General features: G+C 45.8%; 1 protein-coding gene across 1 annotated transcript in view; it reads left to right on the forward strand.

Moving 5' to 3' along the window:
* LOC147641585 (uncharacterized) overlaps window positions 1-23,626 on the forward strand; it is a 46,744-nt gene extending 23,118 nt beyond the window's left edge. Inside the window, exons 3-10 of the mRNA XM_086791006.1 lie at window positions 4,311-4,463; window positions 6,800-7,078; window positions 7,152-7,337; window positions 7,472-7,602; window positions 10,396-10,588; window positions 22,855-22,923; window positions 23,007-23,094; window positions 23,294-23,626. Of these exons, the coding sequence (XP_086647132.1) occupies window positions 4,311-4,463; window positions 6,800-7,078; window positions 7,152-7,337; window positions 7,472-7,602; window positions 10,396-10,588; window positions 22,855-22,923; window positions 23,007-23,094; window positions 23,294-23,502 (1,308 nt within the window). The 3' untranslated portion in view covers window positions 23,503-23,626. The remainder of the gene's footprint in view (window positions 1-4,310; window positions 4,464-6,799; window positions 7,079-7,151; window positions 7,338-7,471; window positions 7,603-10,395; window positions 10,589-22,854; window positions 22,924-23,006; window positions 23,095-23,293) is intronic.
* The last annotated feature ends 4,027 nt before the right edge of the window (window positions 23,627-27,653 follow it).

The raw sequence follows: 27,653 nt of genomic DNA on the forward strand, positions 1-27,653 counted from the left end.
TGTGTTTGGCAGTCCTCAATTGTCATTCTCCCCCTGCTTTCGGTCTACTTCGTCCTTGTGTTTGGCAGTCCTCAATTGTCATTCATATTCATTGTAAAAGTTCTCCAAAGAAATATAAGCAAATACTCTTGCTTGGAGGGGGGCTCTTCAGTGGGTAAATTAGGACCCAATAGTGATGTCACGTGCACGCTCGTGCCATGGCTAATCTCTAGCACGAACAATCTTAATCCTTGATTAATCTCATCAGTTAGGACATGCAATTAGGACATGCAGTTAGGTCATTAACACCATCTTCTTTAGGATCATCATTAGCAGTAGCAGCATCATCATCAGTAGCATCAGCATCATCATCAGTAGCAGCATCAGCATCATCATCATTAACATCATCATCATCACCATAAGGGGTCTGGATGACCAGTCGGCAGCCATTAGCACCCAGTCGGCAGCCAACAGGAAGTGTAGACAGCAAGGCGGCTAGGCATCTAGTTGAAGGATGGCAAGTGGACATCACAGTATAAGAAGCGCAGGAATTTATGTAACATTTTTTTCTTTCCCGGAAAGAAGATCTTTCTATTCTATTAGTTAACAGGAAAACAACCATGAAGGGCTAAATACAACCACAAAGGGCTAGATACAAACTCACCATCATGTACGGGGCGAGGATCAAAGAATCAAGGGGTGGAGAAAGATCTATGAGGAGAAGGCTATCTCATAAGGGGGGAGGGGGAATAACCACACAGGTGGTCTGTAATGCCAAGTGCGATCACCACCTCTATTTGTGAGAAAAGAGCCAGGGCACCAAAGCTCAAGAAGGCTTCGCGCCGCTTCCGCATGCGGTCAAAGCCACCCTGCAACTTCCCCTATTGATTGTGGAGGGTATGAATGATGTCAAGCCAAATGCTCCCGATGGACTCCACAGGCGGAGTGTGGGTACCCTCGATGGCTTCGCTGCATCTAGCTCTCCATATGTGCCAGGCTGCAATGCTACTGCAAATCTTCCATCTCTGGCACGAGCCCGGACTCTAGTGATTAGTAGATGGGACTGGTACTGGTACTGTCGAAATGCGAAGGTGAGAGACCTGAAGGGCTAGCCCTCCACCTTCCTCCTCATAAGCCATGACAACCTCAGTCTGTGTGGCCCAAGGGATAGTGCCCCATGAAATGATACGGGTCGAGGTCCTGTCCATTGTGAAAATGCAGAGAATCCGTTGCCAAACTTGCTGAGCCTTTTGGCAATCCCAAAGATAGTGTCGCTGAGATTCCTGAGGGTGGCTGCACCTCAGACAGGTTGCTAGTCGACCACCAATGGCCGACCACGTGCCAACCGCAAAGCTCCTGTGTGCCATGTGCCAAAGAAAGAGGGTGATCTTTCGAGGCCGAAAACTGTCCCAGAGCCTCTTCCAAAAATCTGAGAGAAATCGTTGTGAGAGGCCCTGTGACTGCCAGTGTACTGCTGTCGGGGTGCCATCAATCTTTGGCATCTGAATCTCGCGGCCTAGCGGCATTGTGCATGCGAAAAAGGGGGTATCGAGAGTCTCCTCCTAATCAGCAAAATCATGCCAAGTCCACTCTCTCGGGTCCCACTTGAGGCGCATGAGAGGTCGGCTCTCCCAAATCGATAGCCGCCAGAGTCTCTCCCTGGCCACCTTGGCTGGCGGGGGGTCTATGTGCCACTCATGTGCCTGAAATCCAATCACCCTCACCTTCGTAAGGTACAGCCACTGAAATCCTCCAAGGGGGGCTATGATCTCTCTATTCCGCCATGGGACCAATAGAAAAAGGAAAAATTGAGCAAGCCCTCATCCGCGCCATGGACTACCATTAGAATATCATGCCTAGTGTCATGTGCAAGACATGTGCATGCTCATTTGAGAAGCTAATCTCCGATAGGCAGCAGGAAAAGAGACAGGTTTTCTAGTGTGTAGGAGAACCCTATAGTGGAACATGAGCTTGTTGGCTAGAGTTATAGAGCCTGCCGACAGTGTTTTCAGGTCGGGTGGAATATTTTGCTGGCCGACAGCATGTTGGCCAGGTCTCTTGTACCAAAAAAGCCTATAAAAGGCTATGCCAAGATAGTTGTTGAATCATTCACTCCTCTAGGGAGTTGGATCAGTAGATTAGGACTCTATGCCAAGATAGTTGTTGAATCATTCACTCCTCTAGGGAGTTGGATCAGTAGATTAGGACTTTGAGTCAAGACTTCCTTTTGATGAGGCACCAAGTTGGGGTGGGTGCATAGCCTACCCAAAAACCACACGACTTGTGCCAGTTGATCTGCCCTCCTGATGTGTGACAAAAGTTCTCGATTGCCTCAACGAATCTCTGGAGATTCCCCACATCTCTTGATAGGTATGATGTGTCATTCAAACTCTAAGCCCAATAGCTCCTCCTAAGTACAGAGGGGGAGACACAATCCCCGGAGACCCGTCTCTTGAGCTCAGAGAAAACTACTCATGGCGTAGGTGATGAAAAGAAAAAGGTAAGGTGCCAGTGGACAGCCTTGTCGGACCGAGTGGGAAAGGGGAAGTCTGTCGCCTTAGGCTCCTTGAATGAGAACCTGACTGTGAGAGGCTGAGTAAAGTCCTAAAACACCTCAGATCCACTGCACTGGGAACTCGATCCGGTGCATCGTGCCCTCTAGAAAGCTCCAATCAACGCTATCAAAACTCCTACCAAAAGTGCTCTTGGACCTCCATGTTTGTCTATGTAGTCAGACACCTCATCAATGTAGAGCCCAAATAGAATAGGAGATAAGGGACATTCCTGTTTCACCCCGATAGTGCTATGTACGTCCTCTGATTCCCCCCTGGGGCCCGCACTTTGCCAATGACAGACTCATAGAGTGCGAGGATCCCCCAAAGCATCTCTGTTGGTACTCCCATGTTGTGCAGTCTCCTCATCAATCTGGCCGGTGGGACTGTGTCAAAAGCCTTGCAGAATTCCACAAAGTAGTAGTATATCCGGTGCCCATGTGCTCTCCCCTCCTCAATGATACTCTGTAATGTGAAGATGTGGTACAGTGTGGAGTGCCCTCTCTGGAAACCTGCCTACCTTGTTGCTCTGAGTCTCTGCTCCTCCGCCCATCTGCTGAGTTCATGCTCCAAGAGCGATCCATAAATCTTGGACAATGTGTGACCAATCATAATAGTCCTGTAGTTACCGGGATCCATGGGGTCACTTGTTTTCAGAATGGGCACAATGATATTACAAGACTAACTGGCGGGGAAACCCTCGCATGGGGCCCTGTTAAACATATGAACCAGAAGTGGAGCCAATACATCCCTGGCATGTGAGAAGTGCTCGGCAATCAGCCCTTCATGATCCTGTGCTCTCCCATTTTGCATCCTGTCAAAAGCATCGTGATGAAAGGGAGGTGGTAGAAGGAGAAGAAGAGGGTAAGGGAGAGGAAGTGAAATCTTTAAGTAGAAGAAGATGTCAAAGGGAAGAAAGTGGGAGGAGGAAGGAAGGAAAGCAGAAGAGGAGGAGATGGTATGAGAATAAGAGGGGAAAAGGGAGGAGGTGAAACAAGGAGCAGAAGAGGGGAAAAGGAGAGGAAGTGGAAGAAAAAGAAGAAGGGAGTTAAGGGGAGGAAGTGAAAGAAAAGAGGAAGGAATAGAGGTCGAGAGTAGACAAGGAGGAAGAGAGGAGATGGAAGCAAAAAAGCCCTCCAAAAAAATGGAAAAAAACAAAATTTGGAATTTGGGCAAAAGTACCTTACTGCAAAGGTTTTGAGGTTTTTTAGATAGAGGAGAAGGAGAGGAGTTGGAAGGTGACGAGGAAGATATCGATAAAAAACCAAGAAAACTCAAAAAAATGAAAAAAGAGAGGAAAAAAGAAACCTGAAATTTGGGCGTACCGCAGAGGTTTTGAGGTTTTTTAAAAACGTTTTGAAGTCCCGAGGTTTCAGGTTTCGAAAGTTAGAAACGTGTTTTTTTTGTGACTATGTTCTCTATAGATAGTCCCTTTATTAAGTAAAGTTTAATGTTTTGTTGTGTATGATGCTGATGTTCTACACAATAGATCTCTTATTCTCAAAAATAAAAACTGAAAGACGAAGGATGTGTGAAGTTCATAAATTTAAGGTTTGACTGACAACATGGCAATTGCTTCTTAATGGAGCACATATTTCTTGGAAAACATGATGCATCTGTCCTCCTGGATTGATCTCCCACTTTGTTGAATGCATGCTTGGTATCAAAGTTTTAGAAAGAGCCTTCCTTTTGGGTTTTAGAGGACAAATATGATTCTCAATTTTGATCACATACAATAAGTGCTCTACCTAATGAAATTCCAATGTGTGGATTTTGCAGGGAGGCGATACTTTGGATTTAGGAAAAGGGCATGTCTTGGAATTTGTGATTGCACCAAATTTGCATTGGCCAGATACTATATTCACCTTAGACCGTGGATCGGGAGTTCTATTCACATGTGATGCATTTGGAATGCATTATTGTTCTGAAACGGTGTGTTTATGCGTAGATGACGTTTTTAGAGTGAATGATGGACTTTATGAAGCGCTCGGAGTGCTGCATTTTTGTCATGCTAGGAGCACTTATTTTTGTCATGCTAGAAGCATGTATTTTTGTAAAGACTGGTTGTAGTGTGTTAATGCTACTAGACTGACAAGTTCCTTTATGTTTTTGTAAACTCCATCGTAACTTTACGGAAGTCTCCACGACCGTGCATTGTGGGGCGAGACAAAGAAAGGGTTCAAAAGAAACGTCATTAACCAATATGTCTGGTTTTACACCAGACCGAGGTTAGATTGGATCTGATGGTAGGTGATGAGGCAGTAAAATATGGCTTGGGAAGGCAAGAAAAAGCTCATTAGGCCATGCATGACATCCGAGAGAGCTGGTACCGCATTGTAGACACCTCGGGGGACACATCACCCAGTGAAAGTGAATGCCCAAGTGTGGTGGCAGGTTGACCTGCCTAAGAAGTGGCCATTGCAGGCCTATAACCAAACCCCCCTAGCATTCACTTCTTCAGCAACAACCTCTGCTCTCTTCCTACAAACATCTTTCAGTAAGTTTCAGCAGCCATCTTAGTCCACATCCTTGCCAGGGCACATGGGTGCAAAAAAGTTCAGCATTTGCTGTAAGCATTCAGCAATATAGCTTTTATTCCTATGTTCTTTTCTGTAGTACAACTGTCTTTCAGTCTTCTATATACACAGATTCTTGCTTGTGACTATCGTATTGTAGACACCACAGTTCCCTCTTTTCTCACACGGTACCAGATTCTTGGCTCCAACTATGCTTTTTGAAATCTCAAATTTAGAACCTTTCTCACTTCATGGAAGCTTCGTTCCATGTTGAGACTTAGAGTTTCTCTTGAACTAGCAGTAATTGGGAGAAGCTTTGTTCCATGGTGAGTGGTGTAGAAGCAGTAGACATGATGACAATGGAAAATTTAGAGTTTCTCTTGAACCAGCAGTAATTGGGAGAGAAAGATGCAGAGGCTTTGTGCCCTCATAACCACAATGGACATTGTTTTGCTGTAGATTCAACAGGTCACCAGCGCTGCAAAAGCGTTGGCCATAGTCAGTTAAGATCAATATGAGATGGTGAACCTGTCAAGGGCGTCGAACCTTCAGAACTTTCTCTTTCAAGAAATGCTTGGATATGGGGAGGCAGTTGATGTCTTCCTTACAAGGGTGAAACCTCACTGATACGCCTTGTTGTTGCAATTTCTTAATATGTTGGTGGAGAAGGATGCTGGGCTTGTCACATTACTCACCATCAGAAAAAGGATCACTCCTTTAAACTTACAGGAGTTGAGTGCACTGCACTATGCTCCTCGATAAGGATTTGAGAATTTGCATTTAATGTCAACACATAAAGGAAGGGCAAATGCGAGACAAATTCACATAACCGAGAATGTAAAAAGAAAGTCAAGTGTTTTTTCTCTTATAGAAAAGGTCGTATGACATGAAGGAACAGGTGAACACAAAGAAAGATGGCACGTGGAAGACCTTAGACGCTGAGGAAAAGTCAAAAGATGTAGAAGCTGACTAGTTCCTTGCCATTGAAGAGGTGACAGATAAAGCTCATTTAATAGCATGTAATGATCTCTGGTTGATAGCAAAGATTCAAGGAACATGATGAGTGACGAGGATTGGTATCCTTCCTTGGAGCCAACAAGATATGACACACGGGTGATAGTTAGCATTGATGCCAAGTTCAAAGTGCAATGGAAAGGGACAATTTCTCTACCTGCTAGAAGACACAACAAAACAGCTTGCACATATCTTGTATGCCCCTGATCTTTGCATAAATTTCTATGTGTTTGCACTAATCACCAACAAAGATATCAATGCTCACTTTGACAAAAAGGGTTCTGTCATCATGGACAAAAATGACAAGGTGGTGGCATCAGTTGCAACAACTTTAACAAGCTTTGTGTTTTCACAGCATAGACCAATGAAGGGTCTAGCAGGCTGTGGCATGAGAGTGTTGGGCACTGGAGTATCACTACTTTTGCAAAGATGCTGAGGGATGAGCTAGTGTGAGACCTATCTGTTATACATGACTACGTGGACAGCTTGTGAAGCTTGTGTTATGAGCAAGCAACATTGGCATGTTTTCCCACCACTGGAAAAATTCAGAGCCTTGAGTGGTTTTTATTTCATTTATGCACATTTAGGTGGAATGAAATTTATGTCTATTTTTGTTTATTTTGTAACAGTGCGTCTGGTCAAGAAGCCACACAGGCATTGCATGGTTGATGTTCCTTGTCAGTCTGTTCTTTTTTATGCGTCTTGCTCTTTTCTAGTGCTGAGTTTATTTACTTACAGGTTTATGATGAGGACCTGGCCACCATTGAGCCACATTATCGGTTTTACTATGATTGTCTGATGCGCCCAAACTCTCGTTCAGTGCTGAATGCTCTTAAAAGAGTGAGTGGGATGGAGTTTGGGGTCATTGCTACTGGCCATGGCCCTGTTTTGACTTACAACATTGCAGAGCTGATGAACAAGTATGAAACTTGGAGCAAACAAGCTCTAGAAAAGCAGCTTGCGACAGTTGCAGTTTTATACGTCTCTGATTATGGATTTAGTGATAGACTCTCACAGGTAAACCATCAAGATGTCTCTTGCTGGATGAATGACTTTTCTGTTTTACTCACTTAGTTTTTGGACTGTGTAGGCGCTTGCAAGGGGATTGACGAAAACAAACATTCTAGTTGACATGTTGGACCTGAACTCAGCAGATTCACAAGAATTAATAGAGTGTGTAGGAAGATGTAGTGGTGTTGTTCTCATGGCACCTCCCATCTCTGGACCTGCCAATGCAATTGTCAGCACTCTTTATGCAGCTGTAAAAGCCAAACAAGTACGTAAAATGCTTTTTTCCTGGGATATTGAGTCTGCCAATCGAATGGAAGTGCACAATGCCAATAGTTGAGCTTATGAAGTGAAGCATTTCCTGCATAACTATTGAATTTTCTAATAATATTTTGTATGTAGCCTGTTGTTGTAGCAGAGAGCTATGGTGGAGATGATGAACCTGTTGACACAATCATGCAACGTTTCCTGGATCTAGGCATTACATCACCTTTACCTCCATTGCGTATCAAAGAGACACCAACTGAAGCCACGTACTCTCTTCTCCTTTCGTCATGATTTGTGTACTGTATGCGAAATGATTTTTTAAACTCACATCACCTTTTTACTTGAGGCTTGTTTGAGGTTCTTTAAAGAACCTCAACATTTTAACGCTACTTTGCGTGGAGCTTTGACTCCTGGGCTCCAATCTTTCAAGACCTCTAGGTTTCCAGTTTCAGTTTCAGTTTTGTTTCAGTTTTCCATGACGATGATATTCCATGGATACTCTCATGTCTCATAGGCCCATCGGGCCTTTTATAAGACGTAAATGTAACTTTCTTTCTTTCTTTCTAGTGCAGCTCCAATAGATCTCGGTCAATGATAATAATATGGTAATTCTATGGGTCCATTGTGTCTTATTTGTTGATGGGGATATTTTTGTGTTTAAAAGTTCTCAGAAACCCATGGCAAGTAGATTATTGATGAGATTAGGTGCTAAAGCGTGGAGAAACAAGTTCTAATGAAGCTCTTCACGGTCCTTTGCTCTTCCATTTGCAGATTGCAGATGGATGAGCTGACAGACAGGATGGAGAGCAGAGAAAAGATGGAAGGGTGGGGGATGCTAGAGAGAGATCAAGTTGTGACTAATTTGATATACTGAGGAGTGCCTCAGTGTGCACTTCCTAAATATGAGGGAGCATGCTCTCTGATCATGAGGTAGCAGGCTGATCTTTAGGAAACTTCATGCGTTGGAGCATCCCCTAGAAGAATTAAATTAATAAGTGGTGAAGTTTATGTAATCAGATTGCAAAAAGCACACGATGAAGAGACCTAGCTCTGGCTAGTGGTTTGTGCTTCTTTGGATGGCCCTCTATTTGGGTTATAACTAGGTCTTATTGAAGGCTCATCTGTCTCACGCACTAAACAATGAAAATAGTCTTGGGAAAAATGGAGCTGAGAAGCTTTTGATTTTGTCTTCATGCTTTGTAGTCTTTGTATTTTGTGATCTCATGCAAGTAGAGCATCACACATCTCTCCACCTTTTAGTATGCCTCTGCCCACCCTCAGAACTTGTAGCATGTGGAGCAATGGAGTGAAAAAATGTTCCTCTTTTTGTCACTTAATCTTGTGTGTGGTATCTATCATGTATACTTGGAGCCCCTTGTTCTCCATCTTCAGCCCCACCACTTGGGGTGTCTGCGTGTTTGAGGAGACATGGACGCCCTATTTGTTGCAACTTTGGACCTTAAGCTGCAAACTAAGCGCACCAACAACTGCAATGCAATGGTTAGAGATCACTTGAAGTACCGAGGGATCATCAGCCAGCATCTCACAAACTCAACCATACGCCCGTCAGCTTGGGACCACCCCTGAGCACACAGAGAGTTGAAGTGACATTTGCACCAGAGCACGAGACCGTAAGGTCCCGTGACCCATGTCATGGGCTAGACTATCAGTCCCAGACCGCACACAAGATGCTTCTCTCTCTTGTCATGAGAAACTCAGTTTAGGTCCTTGGCCCTAATATTTGCCTCAACTGCTCTATTTGATTATTAATCCTCTCCATATGTGGACTGCAAACTCCCAGTTTCTCCCAATGAAGTTCTAACAGTATCGGTGCCTTGAAACTGTAGTAAACCCTGTGTTGACATTCAAACAAACCCCTCCTCTATCAGTTTCTCTCAATGAAGTTCTAACAGTATTGGTGCCTTGAAACTGTGAGATAAGTAAATCCTGTGTGTTGACATTCAAACAAACCCCTCCTCTATCAGCATGCAAATATAGTTTCTGTGAAAGCTTGTCAGGCCAGACCCATGCTGTGTGATGTAGAGCTGCCAAAGTTAACGTCTGAGAACTCTGTTCTGTCTTCTGCGATCAATCTGACTGCCTTTACTCCCATGTATTAAAACAAGTGCAAGTGATGCATAGAAGTTTAAAGATGCCTAGGATCCAAAACCATAAGGCCTAATTAGTGTGTCGTCTGAGCATACCGACTCTCGTTTCACCTTGAATGAGCAACTACATTGAAGAAGAGCTATTATAGACTTTGTTTGAGTTTTACTGTCTTTACCACATGGCCTTGGCCTACTCTTGTGAAGTAGGCAATAAGCTACAATGATGCATCAATATGCATTGGGTCACGCATAGTCACATGGAACGGGGTTCTGTTCTAGAACGGGAACTGGAACCCGGAAAGAAAATGGGAACGACACGTCACCACCATATGGCTACCATTTGCAAACTAAGGAGATTCAAGGGCATATATTGCCAAGCCTTTTAGATGCAAGGTCATACACCACTCTCATATGATATGATATGATCATAGAAAAATATAAAAATTCTCATTTACTCAAAAATTACACCCAGAATGCGTTTAGCCAAGGATGCACATTTGCGGATCGGGAATGGGAACGACACAGGTTATGGAACGCGTTCCCTGGTTCCCAAGGCTATGGAACAGCGTTCCATGTTACTATGATTGGGTGAGCAGCAAAGTTGACCAGAATAATGTTAATAGGGTATATTTTGATGAGATGTGCCAATGCCATAATCTGTAGTCCCTATCTGGGTCCACTTTGACTAAAGGATGCCCACTACCTAAAAGTTCAATGAAAAATGAGTTAAGAATTTTTCACTTTGATATCTGCACGTCCCTTCTTACTTAAAATTGGAGATTAGGTCAAGTAAAGAGAATATCAAGGTGTTTTGTGGTTTTGACACGTTGAAGTTTACAAATTTGACATGCTTGTAATTCTCTCACAGTGTCTGCTGACATGATGGGTTTACTTCTGAAAATGCTGAATTCACTTGGTAATCATGCTCTGTTTTTCGATGTAAAATTGCAGATATCAGCAATATGAGGAGGCTGGTACTGATATAGGGCAGTTACTTTCACAGAAGAAGGTGATCCAATCCATAAAGACAAATATTCCAGTGAATGTTGCCAAGGCCATTGCACGAGTATCTGGTGGAATATATGTTGTTACGGCAAAGAAAGGGGTTTCAAGGGGTGCCATGATTGCATCATGGGTCTCTCAAGTATGTGTACTTTTTCATTCAGCTTTTCTTTGCACAGATGCATGCACTTGCATCGCATGTGTCCAATATTCAATGGCATTCCGAAAGTCTGGATCCATAGCTTGAAGACTTGTTGCACAATTAAATCTCAGTAAGCTTTAACACTCGTAAATATATAAACCGAAATTGTCAAGCAAGTAATGTAAAATACAATTTTTGAAACTCAAATAAATTGGCTCCATGGAAGATGAAGGTTAGCACTACAAGAGCTAGTCAAATTTCAATATTATCTTTGGACGTACAAATCAGCCCAGTAAAGGTGTAAAACTAAAAGCAAGGCTTACGAAATTTGACCGCAAAGATTACACATCACTGAAAATATCATTGAGACGAAATGTTACTGCATGTGTCTGTGCCTGCGCAGGCACACTCATACAGAGGCCTGCATGCATTGTTGTCTGTACATGAATGTGTGCATGCATGATTATGTGTTAACCGGAGAAAAAATAACACAGAAATTTGAGATCAAGCGGTGAAATATTCATTCACCATTTCTTGAATGATGAGGTCCCCTTTGAAGGCTCTAGATTTCAGGCCTGCTTTGTATCACCGTACTTGAACTAAGATTTAGTGTCCTTTCCTTTTCCAAAAAGAACTAGTGCCTGTTTCCTAAAATTTTGGTTGGCATTGTTTCCATTCAGAGTTTAGTGAGCAGATGACTTTGTACTTCTCATTCTAAGTTAAAGTTCCTTTGGTCATTAGGATGTGGATAATACTTGATATCTACAAAATATGCATTAGCTTCTAAACGAATGACTATACACCTGAAATACTGTCTGCACAACCTTAAATAGATGCCTTTGAAATAAAGAGTACTGTAGGGAGGTGAAACTAGGCCTTTAAAGACACGCAGTCGAAGTTGCTACAACCAAGAATTGATTCTGAAGATAAAGCTAAAATTGGAAAAGAAATAATAACTGTAAAAGAAAAGTCCACTTCATTTTTTAAGAGCAGAAAGTCTTGTTTAGCTTTTGATTATTGAAACAGTTTGCTGCATTCATGAAAAGCAGTAACGCCTTGGAGCTTTAAGCTATGTTCAAGCTCATGGGTTGGGCCATCCTTATTTTCAATGGATGTGCTGGCTGCCCATTCTTTACTATCGTTCTCCTCAGCATCAGGATCTTCGCATTTGGAGCTTTTGGACCTGGGGCTCTCTTCCCTTTCCCAACACCATTCAACCTATAGAAAAAAGGCAGACATTCTTCAATGTTTTTCGGTCATCCAACGTCATTGTCATGGGTAGGGGGTGAAGAGTCTCAGCTGTGCAATCAGGATTCAGCAGGCCCCCTTCTGCAGAATATACAGCTGGTAGACATCAGCAGAGCCGGAACAGATTCCAAGGTTGCTGACATGGCACAGCTGCAGCGCAGCAGAATTTGCATCCATCAGCTGTTTCATGAGGCATTGCAGCTGTCAGCTGGTGCATCCATCAGATCCCCGACTGGTCACAACCATGATGGAAGAGAATGGATTCCCAATGTTGATTCTCTAGACCTGAAACCTCAGCTGGAATGATAAGAAATGAATTAGCAACATCTAGGAAGAATATCGCTGACAACGCTGGGATGGAGGCTTTCCCTTGAGTCCGGAATTTTTAATATATGCAATGTGAATCTTTTTACCAGCAGTAAGCCATGAGGGCTAGTGATGTTCCTGGTCATAACCAGGCTGACAAAAGGAGTTCCAAATTTGAATTTAAGTCCTAATGTGATCCAAAAATACTTAATGATTGTCCCCTAGGCTTTAGCCTAATGGTTTGAGCTTGGGACACGCAAAAGGAAGGTGTTGGATTCATATCCTGGGAACATCTTACCCTCACCTGGGGGCAATGTTTGAGCCACGTGCACAAGCAGGTTTAGTCAGTCAGCGTTGGCTGCATGCATCAAAGGAAGGTGTTGGATTCAAATCCTGGGAACATCTTACCCTCCCCTGGGGGCAATGCTTGAGCCATGTGCACAAGCAGGTTCAGCCAGTCAGCGTGGGCTGCACGCATCAAAGGAAGGTGTTGGGTTCAAATCCTGGTAATTTCATACCCTCCCCTGGGGGAAATGTTTGAGCCATGTGCGAGAGCAGGTTCAGCCAGTCAGCTTGGGCTGCGTGCATCAAATCTTCATGGGCTGATTTGCTCTTCTCAGTTGCCTCTTGGGAGGAGTGAAACTGCCCGTGTGTGCACCATGACAACACTGCTGACAAGGCTGATAGTTAACTTGTCCTTTGTAAGGCCAGCCTGTATGGAGGTAGATGCTTCTCCAGTTGCTTGACCTGTCAAAACATTTGCATCAATTGTGTCATGCACTGGAAGGGATTTTGCTTCCTTTTCATGGTGAGCTGTTTCTGTGGTGGAGCTGCCTCAGTCACAGATTCATTAGCTGGCTCCGGTTGTGGTGAGACCACATGTTTCTTTAGCTGTGTGGGCACTTTTTCAGCATGCGTCTCTTGAGAGATGGGGGCCACTGGTAGCATGGGTGGTTATGGTGCTGAAATGGTTGCTGGGGCCGGGAGCGAAGTCCTGCATATCGGTACTGTAACATGCAGCTTCGCTCCTGCCGCCCTGCCCTGCCCGCCTCCCCTTTCCCCTCCGCATCTACTGCCTTCGCCACAACCCCCCCGCGCCCCCCCCCCCCCCCCCTCCCCGGTTTTCTATCCTCCTTGTCAGTTTTCTGCCTCCTCCCCTTTTTCCCATCCCGTGCAAGTTCAGCTTTCAGTTTCTTTGGGGTTTTTCGCTCATTTCGGCAAGTTTCGGCCTATTTTGGTCTTCACCCTCAGGCAGACTCCATGGCAGCCGCTCCAATATCCCCGACCAAGGCCGCCGTTGCTTGCATTTCTTTTTCCGAAGTGGATCTTCAGATTCTTGCCACTACGACTGTTGCCACATTAGAGGCCTCCACCCTGGTTTGCAAAATTTTTGGTAGCCGCCCTGCATGCGGACAGCTTAGGGATTTTTTACAGGCGAGCCTCATTGGTGAGTCTGCAAAGATCACGGATATTCACCCTCTGGGGTGTGGATACTACCAAGTGGAGTTCGACTCGCCAATAGTGTCAGACCGAGTCATGCAGCTGAGCCCCCTTGCATTGCGTACGGTGCAGGCCTTCTTTGCGTAGTGGAAACACGGCTTCGACCTTGCGTGTGATCCTTTGGCTAGCGTGTCGGGCTTCCCAGTGATAGTTTGTTTTCCAGGCCTTAGGAAGGAGTACCTTCCTCTTCTCTAGGTGAATTGTGGTGCCATCAGGAGAGTGATGGAGTCCCCCCCCACTACTGCCTCTGCCCTCAGAGCCAAGCGCCGCCGCGGTGCAGCGTTGAAGAGGATTCAGCTGTCAGAGAACTATTTTGAGCATTTATCTCAGCACCTTCCCATTGGTGACGCGCCTCCTCCAGTCACGGAGCGGGCCCCTCCGGCCCCACCGGTTTGGCGGTCAATCCGTCGTCGAGATCCCCCCCGCGGCCCTCAGTGCCGTGTGAGGCCGGCTGACCTCTTTGAGCCCTTGGCGGGCTCCCAGTAGCCTACCTCTCCGATGGATCTCTCACAGCAGCACCCCTCTCTGGTGTCTCCGCCCCCCCTGCCTCCACCGCCTCCTCCTCCATCCTCGACACCGACTCTACCTACAACAATTCTCTGTGCCCCGTCCCCCGCATCCGAGCCCCCCCCTTCCCCCCCCCCCCCCCCCCCCCCCTTTTTTCTGCCTCACTAGAGCACTCCCGTTGCCCCCCAGCAGCCCCCGACGCGAAGGGGAGGCAACCGACGAGTTCCATCCGCCGCTTGATTCACTGATTTTTTGAGCTGATTCTGCCTCCCCGATGAGGGCTCTCCCGCCAGAGTCCCCAGGATATTGCGATAGCCGGTGGATTATAGTTTCTTCTGATGTCTATCGGCGGAAGGGTCTGATATGTTTGAGGAGACAATAGCCTGATATTGGGTATGTGTGGTTTTTCACCACTCCAGACCTTCTACACTAGATAATGGCACAATAATCTTCTCTTTCCCATTGAGTGCAGCCTCGGGGACGGAGTGGGACTCAGAGTTGGTGGTAGCCACCATCTTGGGACAGACAGTTGAGCTCTCCCACCATCTCCACGATCTTCGCATCACCAACATTCCCACTCATTTTTGGCCTTTGGCCAGGATGGAGCTTGGAGGCTCAGCTCATTGAGACGAAGACGGGGAGATGGTAGCCTGGAGGTGTTGCTTTTTGTATTCATGCATACTTCTGCCGCAGTACCTCTTTCCCCTTCTTACAGATACCTCGATTGTGATTGATGGAGTGTGGAGTATGCATATGCTCGTGCTCGGAGAGAGTGGCATCACATGGAGGACAAAATCAATTCCCACCTGGCACACCTTCGTCCCCGGACAGATTGTGACTATTCCCCGTCTAAACCCTCGCCCAAGACTCTTTGAGTGGAGGGCCCCATCCTTTGGCACCTCAGGGACGTAGGGAGGTGTGTGTTATTTTGTCAGTGAGCAGCTCTTGCCGGTAGTGATAGGCTCAGGAGTGATAGTCTCCGGGCGTGCACAATGGGTTACCATCTTGATTGGAGAGGATAGCATTGGCTTCCTCAATGTTTATGCTCCAAACGGCGCTGCAGGTAGAGCCCCCCTTGTGTAGCACAGTCCGGCAGGCCCTCCCCCAAGCTAACTTTTGGTCCTTGGGTGGTGACTTCAACATGATAGAGGTGGCAGAGAACAGACTTGGAGGTGGCACGGCCACCATCTCAGGCGCAGAGTATTCGGCTTGGGAGGAGATGATTCTAGTACTCAGGGGACAGGACCCTTGGCATCTTCCAGAGTTTGGGCATAGCCCTGGGAGCCATAGCTTCTCGAGATCAAATAGGAGGAGCACCGGCCCCAACCTCTCTAGACTAGACATGTTTTATATTGATAAGTGGGCTTGCAACTGTGGGGGCATGATCGGTATCCTGGCAGGCACTTCTTTTTCAGATCACGCCTCTGTCCTTAGAGGACCCCTAGAGGCATTACAGGCATGCAAGCTCTAGGATTCCAGACAGCCTCATTTAGGACCTCGAGATATGCAGCAGGATAGAACAGATTTGGGTGGGATTGGACTTTATCTCAAGCTCTGTTGCATGCACATTAGATATTAGATGTGGGCCTAGGGGAGATCATTAGTTTCTTGCTGAAGGCAGCCTAGAGCCAATCGGAGGAATTCTGGGAGTAGGAGAGGAGTCTAGCCTCTTTACAGAGGCTTTAGGAGAGATCCCCCAATAGCCAGTGGATCGAGAGTCAGCTTGTTGCCGCCCGCACAGAGATTAGATCCATCGAGGACAGGAGGGTGGAGTACAGGTATCATGCCAGGGCTTCATTTTGTATCCTAGCTGGTGACAGAGTCACAGGGGATTTCTTTGAGATGGCCGGCTCTCACAAGAGGAGAGACGGCATTCGCAGGCTGCATGTCTAGGATGGAGCTATTGTTTCAGAGACTCCCCCCCCCCCCCCCCCCCATGTGCAAGCCATCGCCACAGACTTTTTTCGATCTCTTCTCACAGGTGCCCCATTATCTCCATAGGTGGTGGACGCGCGTGAGAGGGTCTGGCGACACATGAGGGAGGTGGTTCCCCCTTCTCTTTGGTCCTTCTTATTGACACCATTCATTGTTGAGGAGTTGGTGGAGGCATTGATGACACTTCCCAGGGCCAAATGCCCGGGGGCAGACGGGCTTCCAGTCTCTTTCTTTCTTCATCATTGGGACCTCATGGAAGGTGGCCTTCGAGCTGCTTGATTTTCCAAGGAGGGTCGTGAGAGATTGGACATCTGGCAGTGGAGACCCATCACTCTTCCAGGGACAGCCTATAAGATCTTGGCCAAGGCCATCAGCAGGAGACTTCAACCTTTTCTCCCAGACTTGATTCACGACACTCAGACTGGCTTTGTTTAGGATCAGAGCATTTTGGACATCTTTACCTTCTGGGAGGCGACAACTTTGGCCAGGATGTGGCAGCAAGACCTCATTTAGGTACTCCTAGACTTTGAGAAAGCTTATGACATCGTGGATTGGAGCTTTTTGGAGGGCACAATGAGCTGGATGGGATTCCCCATGGAGGGGATTTGTGGAGTCTCAGGACTTTACTCAGCCTCACACAGCCAGGTCCTCATTCAAGGAGCCCATGGTGACTAATTCCCCCTTTCCTGCCCGGTTTGATAGGGCTGTCCTCTGGCACCTTCCCTCTTCCTATTCGTCGCCGAGGCCATGAGTAGTTTTCTCTAAGCCCAAGAGACCGAGCTTCAGGGATTGTGTCTTCCCCTCCGCATGCAGGAGGAGCTATTGGACTCAGAGTTTGCAGATGACACATCAGCTTTCCTTATTGCCGAGTACTATGAGCTACGAACCATCGAAGAGGCCCCTGAGTGGACAGGTGGTGAGCGTTCTGGTTGCCAATGATCCCATAGGTACACCGATGAAGGAATGATTGGAAATAAGGATTCAACCGGAGATTTTGAGGATTATGATTAGTGACACAATGATTTCATTAAATGATTGTTTTAAAGACAGCTGAATCTGTGAAAATGGCAATTTCATATTGGGTGTGTAAGTGGTGTGACTAGTTTTAAGTTTGCATGAATATCCGGCTAGGGGGCCTGGGAGCTCTTTTCCCTAGTCACCGGGACAAAACCTAACCAAATTCCTAAATGGATCCCATCACTATAGTGGTTGGGCGGTTGGCTAACCCAAGGGACTGGATGGGGTTAGGCTGGACTAATGGATCCCTAAAATGAGACTCAATTCTGTTATGGTACGATAGATGAAGTAAATCCCGGCGATCGAGATTTTTTGTTGCGCAACAGGAGCGCAGATCAATTGGCACAAGTCGTGTGGTTTTTGGGTAGGCTCAGCACCCGCCCTGACTAGGCGTCCAGATGAGGCTTTCCAGTGGATCCTGAGGGGCACTCTATCTTGGTTGCCAAGTGGGCATTGATATCTCTCCCAAGCAGCAACTCGCCCTGCTTCTTCTGAGTATTCGGAAGAAGCTTTTATATTGGAGTTCAGTGAGGCTCTCCCTAGCAGGCAGAGTGGTGGTGGTGAACCGGGTACTTCTAGCCCCGTGTGGTACATCACTTCGTGCTGGGCTTCTTCTCAGGCATGTATTGGCTAGGTACAATGATTGATTTGGAACTTCTTATGGGCCGGTAGTGATGGGAGGCCAGCCAGTGCCAAGATGGCATGGAGAGTGATCATTCAGCCATGCCGTAGAGGGGGGCTAGGCCTCATTGACCCTGCTATTCAGAGCTGTGTCCTGCTTGGCAAGTTGATTGTTAGAGGACTCCTTCCCGGTGGTGAGCCTTGGAAGGATTTCCTATTGGCCCGGATTTCAGCCCACACTCCAAGTCTTTGGGGCCCTTGGCCGTAGAGTACCAAATGGATCTTCACAGAGATGCGAGCTTGCGGTTTTAGTTGAGCTTTTGAGGACAGATTTGCAACCAGTTTACTTTGCGCTTGGGATCATCTCAGGCCGGCCCTCAGACAGCAGATAGCTCCAGTTGCCTCAGAGGAGCGGCTTCGGCAGCCTTTGGTCTGGAACCCCTGATCCGTTTACCCAGTGGCCATATGTTGGGGGCCCAACCACATGTATCATGGGGCGCCTTGAGCATGGTACCAACCAGGTCTCCTGGAGATTGGATCGCACATAGGCAGTTACCCCAGCCTCAGGAGAGAGGCTTGACATCGACATTGACTCAGCTCTCTCTCAGGAGTGGCTGACTCCTATCCCAGACCCGAAACCCCAATGTGGCTAGGTGTGTTTACCACACGATATTCTTGTGGCGGTCCACGGAGCAAATGAGGGTAGTGTTGTGTTCACTTTTTCTATTGGTTTCCATGGAAGACTAGAGAGATATGAGCTTCCCTTAGAGGATTTGAGCGGCTACATCTTGCAGAGGGTGAGGGTGATTGGTTTTCAGGCACGGGAGTGGCACATAGACCCAACACTAGCCAAGGTTGCTAGGGAGAGATTCTGGCAGCTATGGATATGGGAGTGCTGACCTCTCACACCCCTACAGTGGGACATGGGAGCGTGGACTTGGCATGATCCCGCGGATCGGGAGGAGACTCTGGATGTCCCCTTCTTTGCATATAAAAACGCGGCTAGGCAGCTGGATCCAGATGCCAGAGATAGATGGCACACCGGTAGCAGCAACACATTGGCAGTCATTCATAGGGCCTATCACAGCGCTTCCTTTCAGATTTTTGGAAGAGGCTTTGGGACAGTTTTCAGCCTAGAAAGATCACCCTCTTTCTTTGGTTGATGGCACACAGGAGTTTGGCGGTCGGTTCTTGACTGGCAGTTGGAGGTCAGCTTGCAGCTTGCCCACAGTGTGGCCTCCCCCAGGAGTCTCAGAGACTGTCTTTGGGATTGCCCGAAGGTTCGGCAGATTTGGCAGCGGATTCTCCACATCTTTACTATGGACAGGGCATCGACCCAGATCATTACATGGGGCACTGTTGCTTGGGCCACAGAGGCTGGAGTGGTCAGGCCTTACGAGGAGGATGGGGGAGGGCTAGCCCTTCAGGTCTCTCACCATCGTATTGCAGCAGTACTAGTCACAGTCAGGCTCATGCCAGAGATGGGAGATTTGCAGTAGCATAGCAGCCTGGTACGTTTGGCGTGTTAGATGCAACGAGGCCATCAAGGGTACCCACACTCCGCCGGTTGAGTCCATCAGGAGCATATGGCTCGATATCATTCACACCCTCCGCAGTCAGTGGGGGAAGTTATAGGGAAGCTCTTACCTCATGCGGAAGCGGCGGGAAGCTTTCTTGAGGTTTTGGAGGCTTGGCCCATTTCTTATAGATAGAGGTGGCGACCCCACTTGGCATTATAGACCACCTGTGTGGTTGTTACCCCCCCCCCCCCTCCCCTTGTATGAGATAGCCTTCTCCTCGTCGAGTGGCCAGCCGGAGGAGAAACGTGTCTTCCCCTTTTGATCATTTGATTCCCGCCCTTAAAGAGGTGAGTTTGTATTTGGCCCTTTGTGGTTGTATCTAGCCCTTTGCGGCTGTTTTTTCATTAACTAATAGAAGGATCTTTTTCCCGGAGAAAGAAAAAAAGATATCTTGGCTGATTGTTACCTCTGCCCTTGAGCTACTTCAACCACCTTGCAAAGAACAATCCGTTGGCTGTCCTGGCCTAGAGACTCTAGCACTTGTAGAAGAATAAGATGATTAACACCCTACACTGCCTATTGCTTGTATAGTACACCAACAAGAAGGTCAGTTTACAGAGGGCTGTCGGCCTGTTTTCTACTGCCGCACATGACTGGAATATTCACCATTAATAAGGTGCCTTTCACATGTGTGACAAACATGGGCTGTCCGACTAGCCTGATGCTGCCGACTGAATCTGAAACTGGCCGATTGGGGTTGTGTGCCCCCTAGGCCTGCCAACTTGCTGCCCAGCCCTCCGATGGGCTGGTTGCTTGGGCATGGGGCCTCCGTGGCCCCTGGGGGGCTGCCCACTTTGTAGGCAAGGCTTCTAAAACCTTATTGGGTGGCCCATAGGGCTGTCCCTTTGCCTAGATGCCCACTTGCATGCAACAAAGGCCCCGACTCCTAGATTTGGTGCCCCAAGCAAAACCCGATACACCTCTACATCATTCCAGAGGGTGACCTTGAGTGCGGGACATGCACACTTGACCATGACCATGTATGGGACTTGTACACCTTACCATATACTCTAAAGTGGATCCCTGGCTAACTGGTCCCGGACTGGGGCTCACAAGGGGCCAATTACCACTCTAAGTCCTGCACCTGCTATACAGATATGGCCAACATTGAAGTGCGGGATGCACAGGACATCCCCTTCTACTTGACTTGACGAAAGCTTCATAGCTTCCAAATAGTCCGTCAATAATGGTGGATAATCTTCAAAGAAGTTCTTGTCAAGCCAAACTACTTCATGCGTCTCTCGATCCTGAAACTTTGCGAGAAATTGATGCTCTTTGTGGCCGGAGCCATGCTTGAAGCGGTGCAAAAGGATTTGTCATGGAACTATCACTTTGGCTTCGTCGATGGTATCTGGTTTCGGTTCATCTTGGACATCTCTGGGAGGAGGTCGGGCATAGTGCTTCTACCAAGCAACATGAAACACATAATGCATGGGCCTTCCAAATGCTACCTCATATGGAGTCTTGCCAATAGCTGAAGAAAATGAGTCATTTAAAACAACTTGCACCAAAGGCAAAAATAGTTCCCACTTACCCTCTTGATCATGGACAATACTTCAGCACGTGGAATGCCAATTTATTGTAAATCTTTGTCTGGCCATCCCTCTATGGGTGGAATGCATTGAAAAATTCAACTTAGTACCAAAATTATTAAACAATGCCCTAAAAAAATGATTGGTAAACTCGACATTGCAATCTAATACGATGGTGCTAGGTATGCCACCAATTGGGTAACAATGCCAAATAAACAATTTTGCAACATCTTCAGCAGTTTAAGGAATAAGCATAACAAATTTGCTAAAACGATCAACAACCGTCAAACAGTGTTACGCTTATCCGGACTAGGAGGCAGATTTGTCACAAAATCCATAGAAATGTCTTAGAAAGGGCCATCAAGAATAGGCAATGGTTGTAACAAACCCGATTTCTTCCCATGTGATGCTTTCACCTTTTGACAAATAGGAAAATCTTGCACATAAGTGAACATGTCATTTTGGGCTAGTAAATTGCCTCTAGATTTTCTCCACCGTTGAGTTCGTGCCTCTATGGCCACTAGTAATGGCGTCGTGGTCATCATGGAGAATTGTTACCGTAACTGCTTTAAGACAGAGATTTGAATTTTGTAGAAAAGCCAACCATCCTGTATCAAGAACTGACATGGTCCTGTGGTGTCCAATGCTTGTTCCCAATGAGTACCAATTCATCAGAATCCACGTACTTGTGCTTCATGTCATGTAGTCCTGCACCAGTGAGATTCATTCGAGTGGGTTGGATGTACGAAACTCTACCTCTCCTGCTTATGCATCGGCCATTGGGTTGGCCTTGCCTGGAAGATGTAGCACATGGGGCCTACACTCGATAGGCCAACAAGTACAGTAGAGATGCGATCTTCTCGGAAGGAGATTGGGTATATCTCAGGTTAATGAAGCAAAGTTTGAAATAGGTGGGCAAGCTATAGTTGTCGTTTCAGAGCTTCAGATCCTTCCCCATTCTCAAAAAGATCAATGAGGTTTCTATGAAGCTGAAGCTACCTCCCAGTTGGACCATGCATGATGTGTTCCATGTCTGTTGGTTGAAGCCTTATATTGGACCTCCTCTCTCCAATGTCCTCGATGAACAGGAACTAGACATGGTGGATGAATTTGAAGTTATGGTTTCAGAACAAGTCCTCTTGTATCATTTTAAGCACGGCTCCGGCCAAAAAGAAAGACAGTTCCTCTGGAAGTTTCAAGGCCGAGGGACACATGAAGTGGTATGGCTTGACAAGAACTTCTTCGAAGATTATCCGGCATTATTGACGGACTATTTGGAGGCTTTGCAACTTCCGTCAAGTTTAACAGAAGGGGATGTTACGTGCATCCCGCACTTGAATGCCACGTGGACAAATCTGTACTGTAGATGCAAGACCTGGAGTGGAAACTGGTCCCTTGTGAGCCCTAGTCCGGGACGAGTCAGCGAGGGTTCCACTCTAAGCGTCCAAGGTCAGGTGTGCAAGTCCCGCACACGAAGCAGTGCCAGTTCGTATTGTGAGTCACCCTCTAGAATGTTGACAAGTGTTCCGAGCATTGTTAGGCTTGTAGTCAGATGCAAGGGCCTTGAGAAAGCATGTAGTTGCATGTGAGTGTAGGGTGGTATCCTATACTTTGGGCCATGTGGGGCAGCCCATGCATGGTTGTGGCCCACAAGCCCCATAGCACATAGTGGCCAGCCCTTATAGGGCATAAGGCCTAGTCGGCCAGCCCTAGGGCATGGATTGGCTGTCGGCTTGGCCTAGAAGGCTTGGGGATCCAGTCGGCCAGCCCATGTGGCTTTCACAGCGAGGTGGCCAGGCCATGGAGGGCCAGCAGCAAGTTGGAGCGCATAAAATTCAGCCATCCATCTCTCTCGTGTCTTGCTCTCTCTTGTGCATATGTGTTGCAAGGAATTCAAGCTCTCCGTCTCCCCCGTATTCTCTTTAATACATAGCGTTTACTTCATTGGTTCAGGTGCAATAAAATTATGCCCGCACAGTTTTATAAGTGGCTAATTATGTTACCTCTTTGTATGGAACAGGCTAGTTTTAAGCCCCTTGGAATAACAATTGCTGTGGCAAAGGATCGAGCAATTGAGTCTTTGATGCAGGTTAGTCATGCTTGCTTCAAATTTTCGCGTAGGTATTTGTTAAGCGGAGGTTATCTCGCAGCTAGGACTATGTGTTTTTGCAGGTGGGAGATGCATTTGTACTAAATTGCTTGGAAGAAGGAAACTATCAACAACTGATGAAGCACTTCCTGAAAAGATTTTCTCCTGGAGGTAGTTTTGCTAGTTGATTTAGTAGGCAACAGTTGATATTTTAAGTTCGTGAATGTTCAAAAGTTCTTGCTAGATGGTTGGTGATAAGGCACCTTAAACACAACGACCCATATTACCAAGGGTGAAGTTCTATTGTGATTTTGTTCTGACGACGTGTATAGGGTGATCATAGCTTTTTGCTTGCTTTGGTTCGGTGCAGCTGATCGTTTTGAAGGAGTGGAGTACACTGAGGCAGAAAACGGCTGCCCCATTCTCACTGATGCACTGGCCTACTTGCAATGCGTGGTGAAGAGCCGCATGGAGACGAGTGATCACTGGATCTGCTATGGAGAGGTGGTCGATGGCAGAGTTTCCAAGCCTGATAGCCGCACTGCAGCACACTACCGGAAAGTGGGAAACTACTACTGAGGTGTTAAGGCTGAGCTTCAGTCTGTATTTTGTTTGTAACATACACCCACCCTATATTATAACCATGTAATGTCTTAGTTTGTAAAATCATTATATATATAGCTGCTGAACATTTACTCTGCTACACTTGTTTGCTCAGTCTGCCCTTGTGTAGCATGTTGAGAAAAGATAGTTATATTATCGTCTTCAGAAGACCCAATGGGTATAGTGGTACAAGAGTTCCATGTGGTACTGGGTCATGGAAAAGACTAACAACCTCAAACAAAACGATATACAAGCTGTATGTCTATCTCGTCATTGGGTCATGGAAAAGTCCAACAAACTCGTATGAAATGATATACAAGATGTATGTCTATCTCATCATCAGCGTCTGCATGAGCATGGTGTGCACTATGGTGAGCATGTGAAATACATGTGATCTGCAAGTTGTGATATCATCATCCTCATCCCTCTAGAATATCGAGCATAGGCATGTCTATGGCTGCAGAAAGACTCGCCAAGCCTGCCCTCAATGGGAGCTTAAGGTTTAATTTACGGGGATGGACATTTGCCAAGTCACAGTGGCCCGTCTGCTCAAGAACAATGGCCCGTCTGCACCCAAAAGAGCTAAGATTAGAGACCAAAATATGTCACGTATGATCCATGAATAAATTGAATGTCAAAAACATGAAAAAGAAATTAATTGCCCAAGGACAGAAGTTCATTACCTTATGCGAAAGATCATACTAGAGTCCTCTCCCCAATGTGATGCCTGGGAAGTGGAATGGTCAGAGTGGCTCTAGCATGGCCGATGTGAGCTGCAGTGGAAGATGTATAGAGCATCCATTTAGTTTAATCAAAGATTAATGTAAAGGATTAAAAAGAAGGATTAATGTACAAAACTATTGATACATTAGAGAGTTCCGAATGTATGATGGATAATTCCTCTATCTGGGCTCGTGAATTTTTATAGGAGTATCCTAGAACCATTAAAGGGTTGTGAAAATTCAAAGGGGATTGATTCAAACTTGGACCAATCCATTTAATGCACATCTACTCGGATGATAGCAAAACTTCATATTAATCGATTCTAATGACTTGCCTTTGTACTACAGATACTCAGGGGAGTGTCGTGAGATTGAGACGACATGAATCTATGGACGCAACATTAAGTGAGGAATCTATGGATCCAAGAGGGAAAGTGGTTGCAGGCGACAAGATTGAAGGGAGTGGTTGATCATTGTAAAAAGAGGGCTCATGTATATAAGTGTGTTGAGGCTCATCCTAATCCCCTCTTTAAACACATCCAACAAGAGATTACTTGGTAAACCGCAATTGTCGTGAGGATTTTTTCAATGGTCGAGCTCGTAATCCTTGAGGTCTCCAAGCTCTACAACTCCTGAAGAAGCAATTCCACCGCGTCTCTCGCGAGCGTTGTCACACCGTCGTGTTGCACTACGGGTACTCGTTCCTCCTCTCACGTCACTTCACTCACACACACTCACTAGCATGCATTAGGGAGAGATTAGTAAGATCAAGACTCAATTACACAATGGGAGAGTATGTCGTATTATGAGAGATATTTACTTATATACATGGTCATAAGTGTTCACTCGCTTAAACTGTCCGACCGGGCACTTTATGCTCATTCGACGCCTAATGCTATTACAATGACTACTCTCATAATATATCCATAAAGTATATTACTTAAGACTTCATCCTACGCTCATGAAGCATGAATCACCATAATTACTCCATCACACCATTACGAGTGCCCGTCCAAGTTGTAGCTTTGGACATTATTGCTTCATATCTTGAATATATGATTCTTTGGTGTATCTATCATGACTCCTTGATGTAAGATAATGGCGGTAGATCTTGTTAACTTTAGGAATGGGTTAACATCCCTTCCCTTCCTGATGACGATCGCATCCTCATGATCGTGTTGAAGACCTTTGTGGGGAGAATGGAAAAGCTTTGTCAATGGCTTTGATGTTGAGTGACGTTCAATGGTTTTTGTCTCTCCGGAAGGAACGAGAAAGGTTAGGTAGTGAATGAAAAGGTTAGTGGTTTATTGAGAATTCTTAACGGAGTGGGGAGGTGGGGTTTTTTGCGAGTGATTACATTTTTATATTTGTGTGAGCATGATTTTTTTTTTGCCTTTTTTTTGCTCACTTTGTTTTTTGCAATCATAAACAAGATTACACGTGATTTGTGTTAGTGGAGATGCTAAGAGATGTTTTTAATGGGAGAGAAGAGAGGGAAGAATCCGGAGGAACGTAGACATAATCATCAGAACGAGATGGTAATTCTTAGTTCCTCATTTGATTTATTGAAGCGACATTCATTATTTGAAGAAAGTGGCTTTGATGATGTCCCTTTGTGTGGCAGGATTCTTGTCAAATGTTGTTGAGTAGGACCTGTTCATGCATTCTTCTTCTGCCCATGTGCTTTTTATGTTTTTATGTATATTTAAGTGCTCTTATGAAGCAGATAGACATGAAGTACAAGAATTGAGTCAAATAGACTCTTATTGAACTGCTATGTGTGTTGTGAAGAGTAGAGCCACTTGATGGCGAGATTGAAAGAATTACGTTGACTTGCGAGGCTAATTTAGATATCTTCACTAAGGATTGACGATCATTGATTTGTGAAGATGGTAGCGTCGTTTGGAGAGGTTTGAAATTTGAAGGAAATTTTTAGGCGATAGGTTATATCATTGACCAGGCTTTCACCCACCATGGTTCTCCCATCCAGAGATGTACCTGGAAGTTGTCGATGTGGTGAGGCTTTGGTGCAAATGTTCTCCAGTGCATGAGTATGCATATGTACTCATGGAGTAGCTGCTACATTAATTTAGCCAAAAGAATAGTAAGCTATAAGCTTAACAATTATATAATGGCTATTGAAGATCGTTGGAAAAGTGTTAATGCGTAAGATGGCTTAATCTGTGAGTGATATGGCTTAACTCGTGAAAGTGCAGGTTTTTAAGCCATGAACTGTTAATTCATGAGAAACATGAACTCGTGAGATTGTAGGTTTTTCTGGCCGTGAAGGATTATTCCGTAAAAGATAATCCCTTGAAATGGTGTCTCCGTGAAAGTGCAGGTTTTTAGGCCGTGATGAAGGGTTATTCCATGAAATGGCCTAAACCCGTGAAAGGTAATCCCATGAAACAGTTTAAACCGTGAAAGTGCAGGTTTGACCTTGTGAAGTTGCAGGTTTTTATTCCGTGAAGTTGCATGTTCTGACCCCGATGGTTTTTTATTTTAAATGATTTTATAGGTCATCTAGGGCATGACTTGTGAGCAACAGGTTCTTGTGCACTTATACTTCACATCCAAAGGGGTGACAAGAGCATTGTGAGTTTTTCTTTGATGCGCTCATAAGTCTCCGTTGTTGCAGACGTGGGAATTGATTCTTGAATTTTTGGTTCAAATGATGTCGAGACGGTAGATAAGACTGCTTGTTGGTTACCATTGGGGTTGCTTGTATACACAAGCTCTTCTGTAGGTGCTAAATGCACGAGAGTGGTTGAGTGACTTGCTTGGTGTTGTTTGGGCTCCCATTCTTGTCAAACTTTAGGTGAAGTTATTGGGGTTGATGTCGGTGGTGAGGTTTTCTTCATGTTGTTCGATTTTGGCAACCATATGATAGGATTACCATCATAGTATCCTTGTTGTTGAAGCACATGCACAGGCACCCATCTTTAATGAACATTATAAATTGGTGCTGATGTGTTTGGTGATGAGGTTTCCTTCTTTGTGCAAGCTTAGGGGGCTTTGTGATGCGCTTGGGAATCCAAGCTTTGGTATTACTTTGGTAGTATCCTTGTGCTCACAGTAATCTTTTTGGTACCCACACTTGTTGACTTGGTGGAGTTCTTTGAGGACAGTGTTGGTAGCAACGAGGAAAGGAAATGAGTCCTTTCGAACCGATTATGAATGCTTTATCCTACTGCAAGTTTCGGACTCCTTGCCAATTAGTGAAGTTGAATCCTATCTTCCTAAAGAAATAGATCATATAGAATTGTGCAAAGAGGAGGCTATTTTCTAAATCTTCATCACTGTAATGATCCAATCACAATAGATATATGTAATAAGAGTGAACTCTGTATTTCACTCAATATCATAGTTTGAGTCACAGTCTTTTTTTTAACTGGATGTTACTTT

The sequence above is a fragment of the Cibotium barometz genome, chromosome 1, assembly GCF_041138505.1.
Source record: "Cibotium barometz isolate CiBa-2024 chromosome 1, ASM4113850v1, whole genome shotgun sequence".
NCBI lineage: Eukaryota > Viridiplantae > Streptophyta > Polypodiopsida > Cyatheales > Cibotiaceae > Cibotium > Cibotium barometz.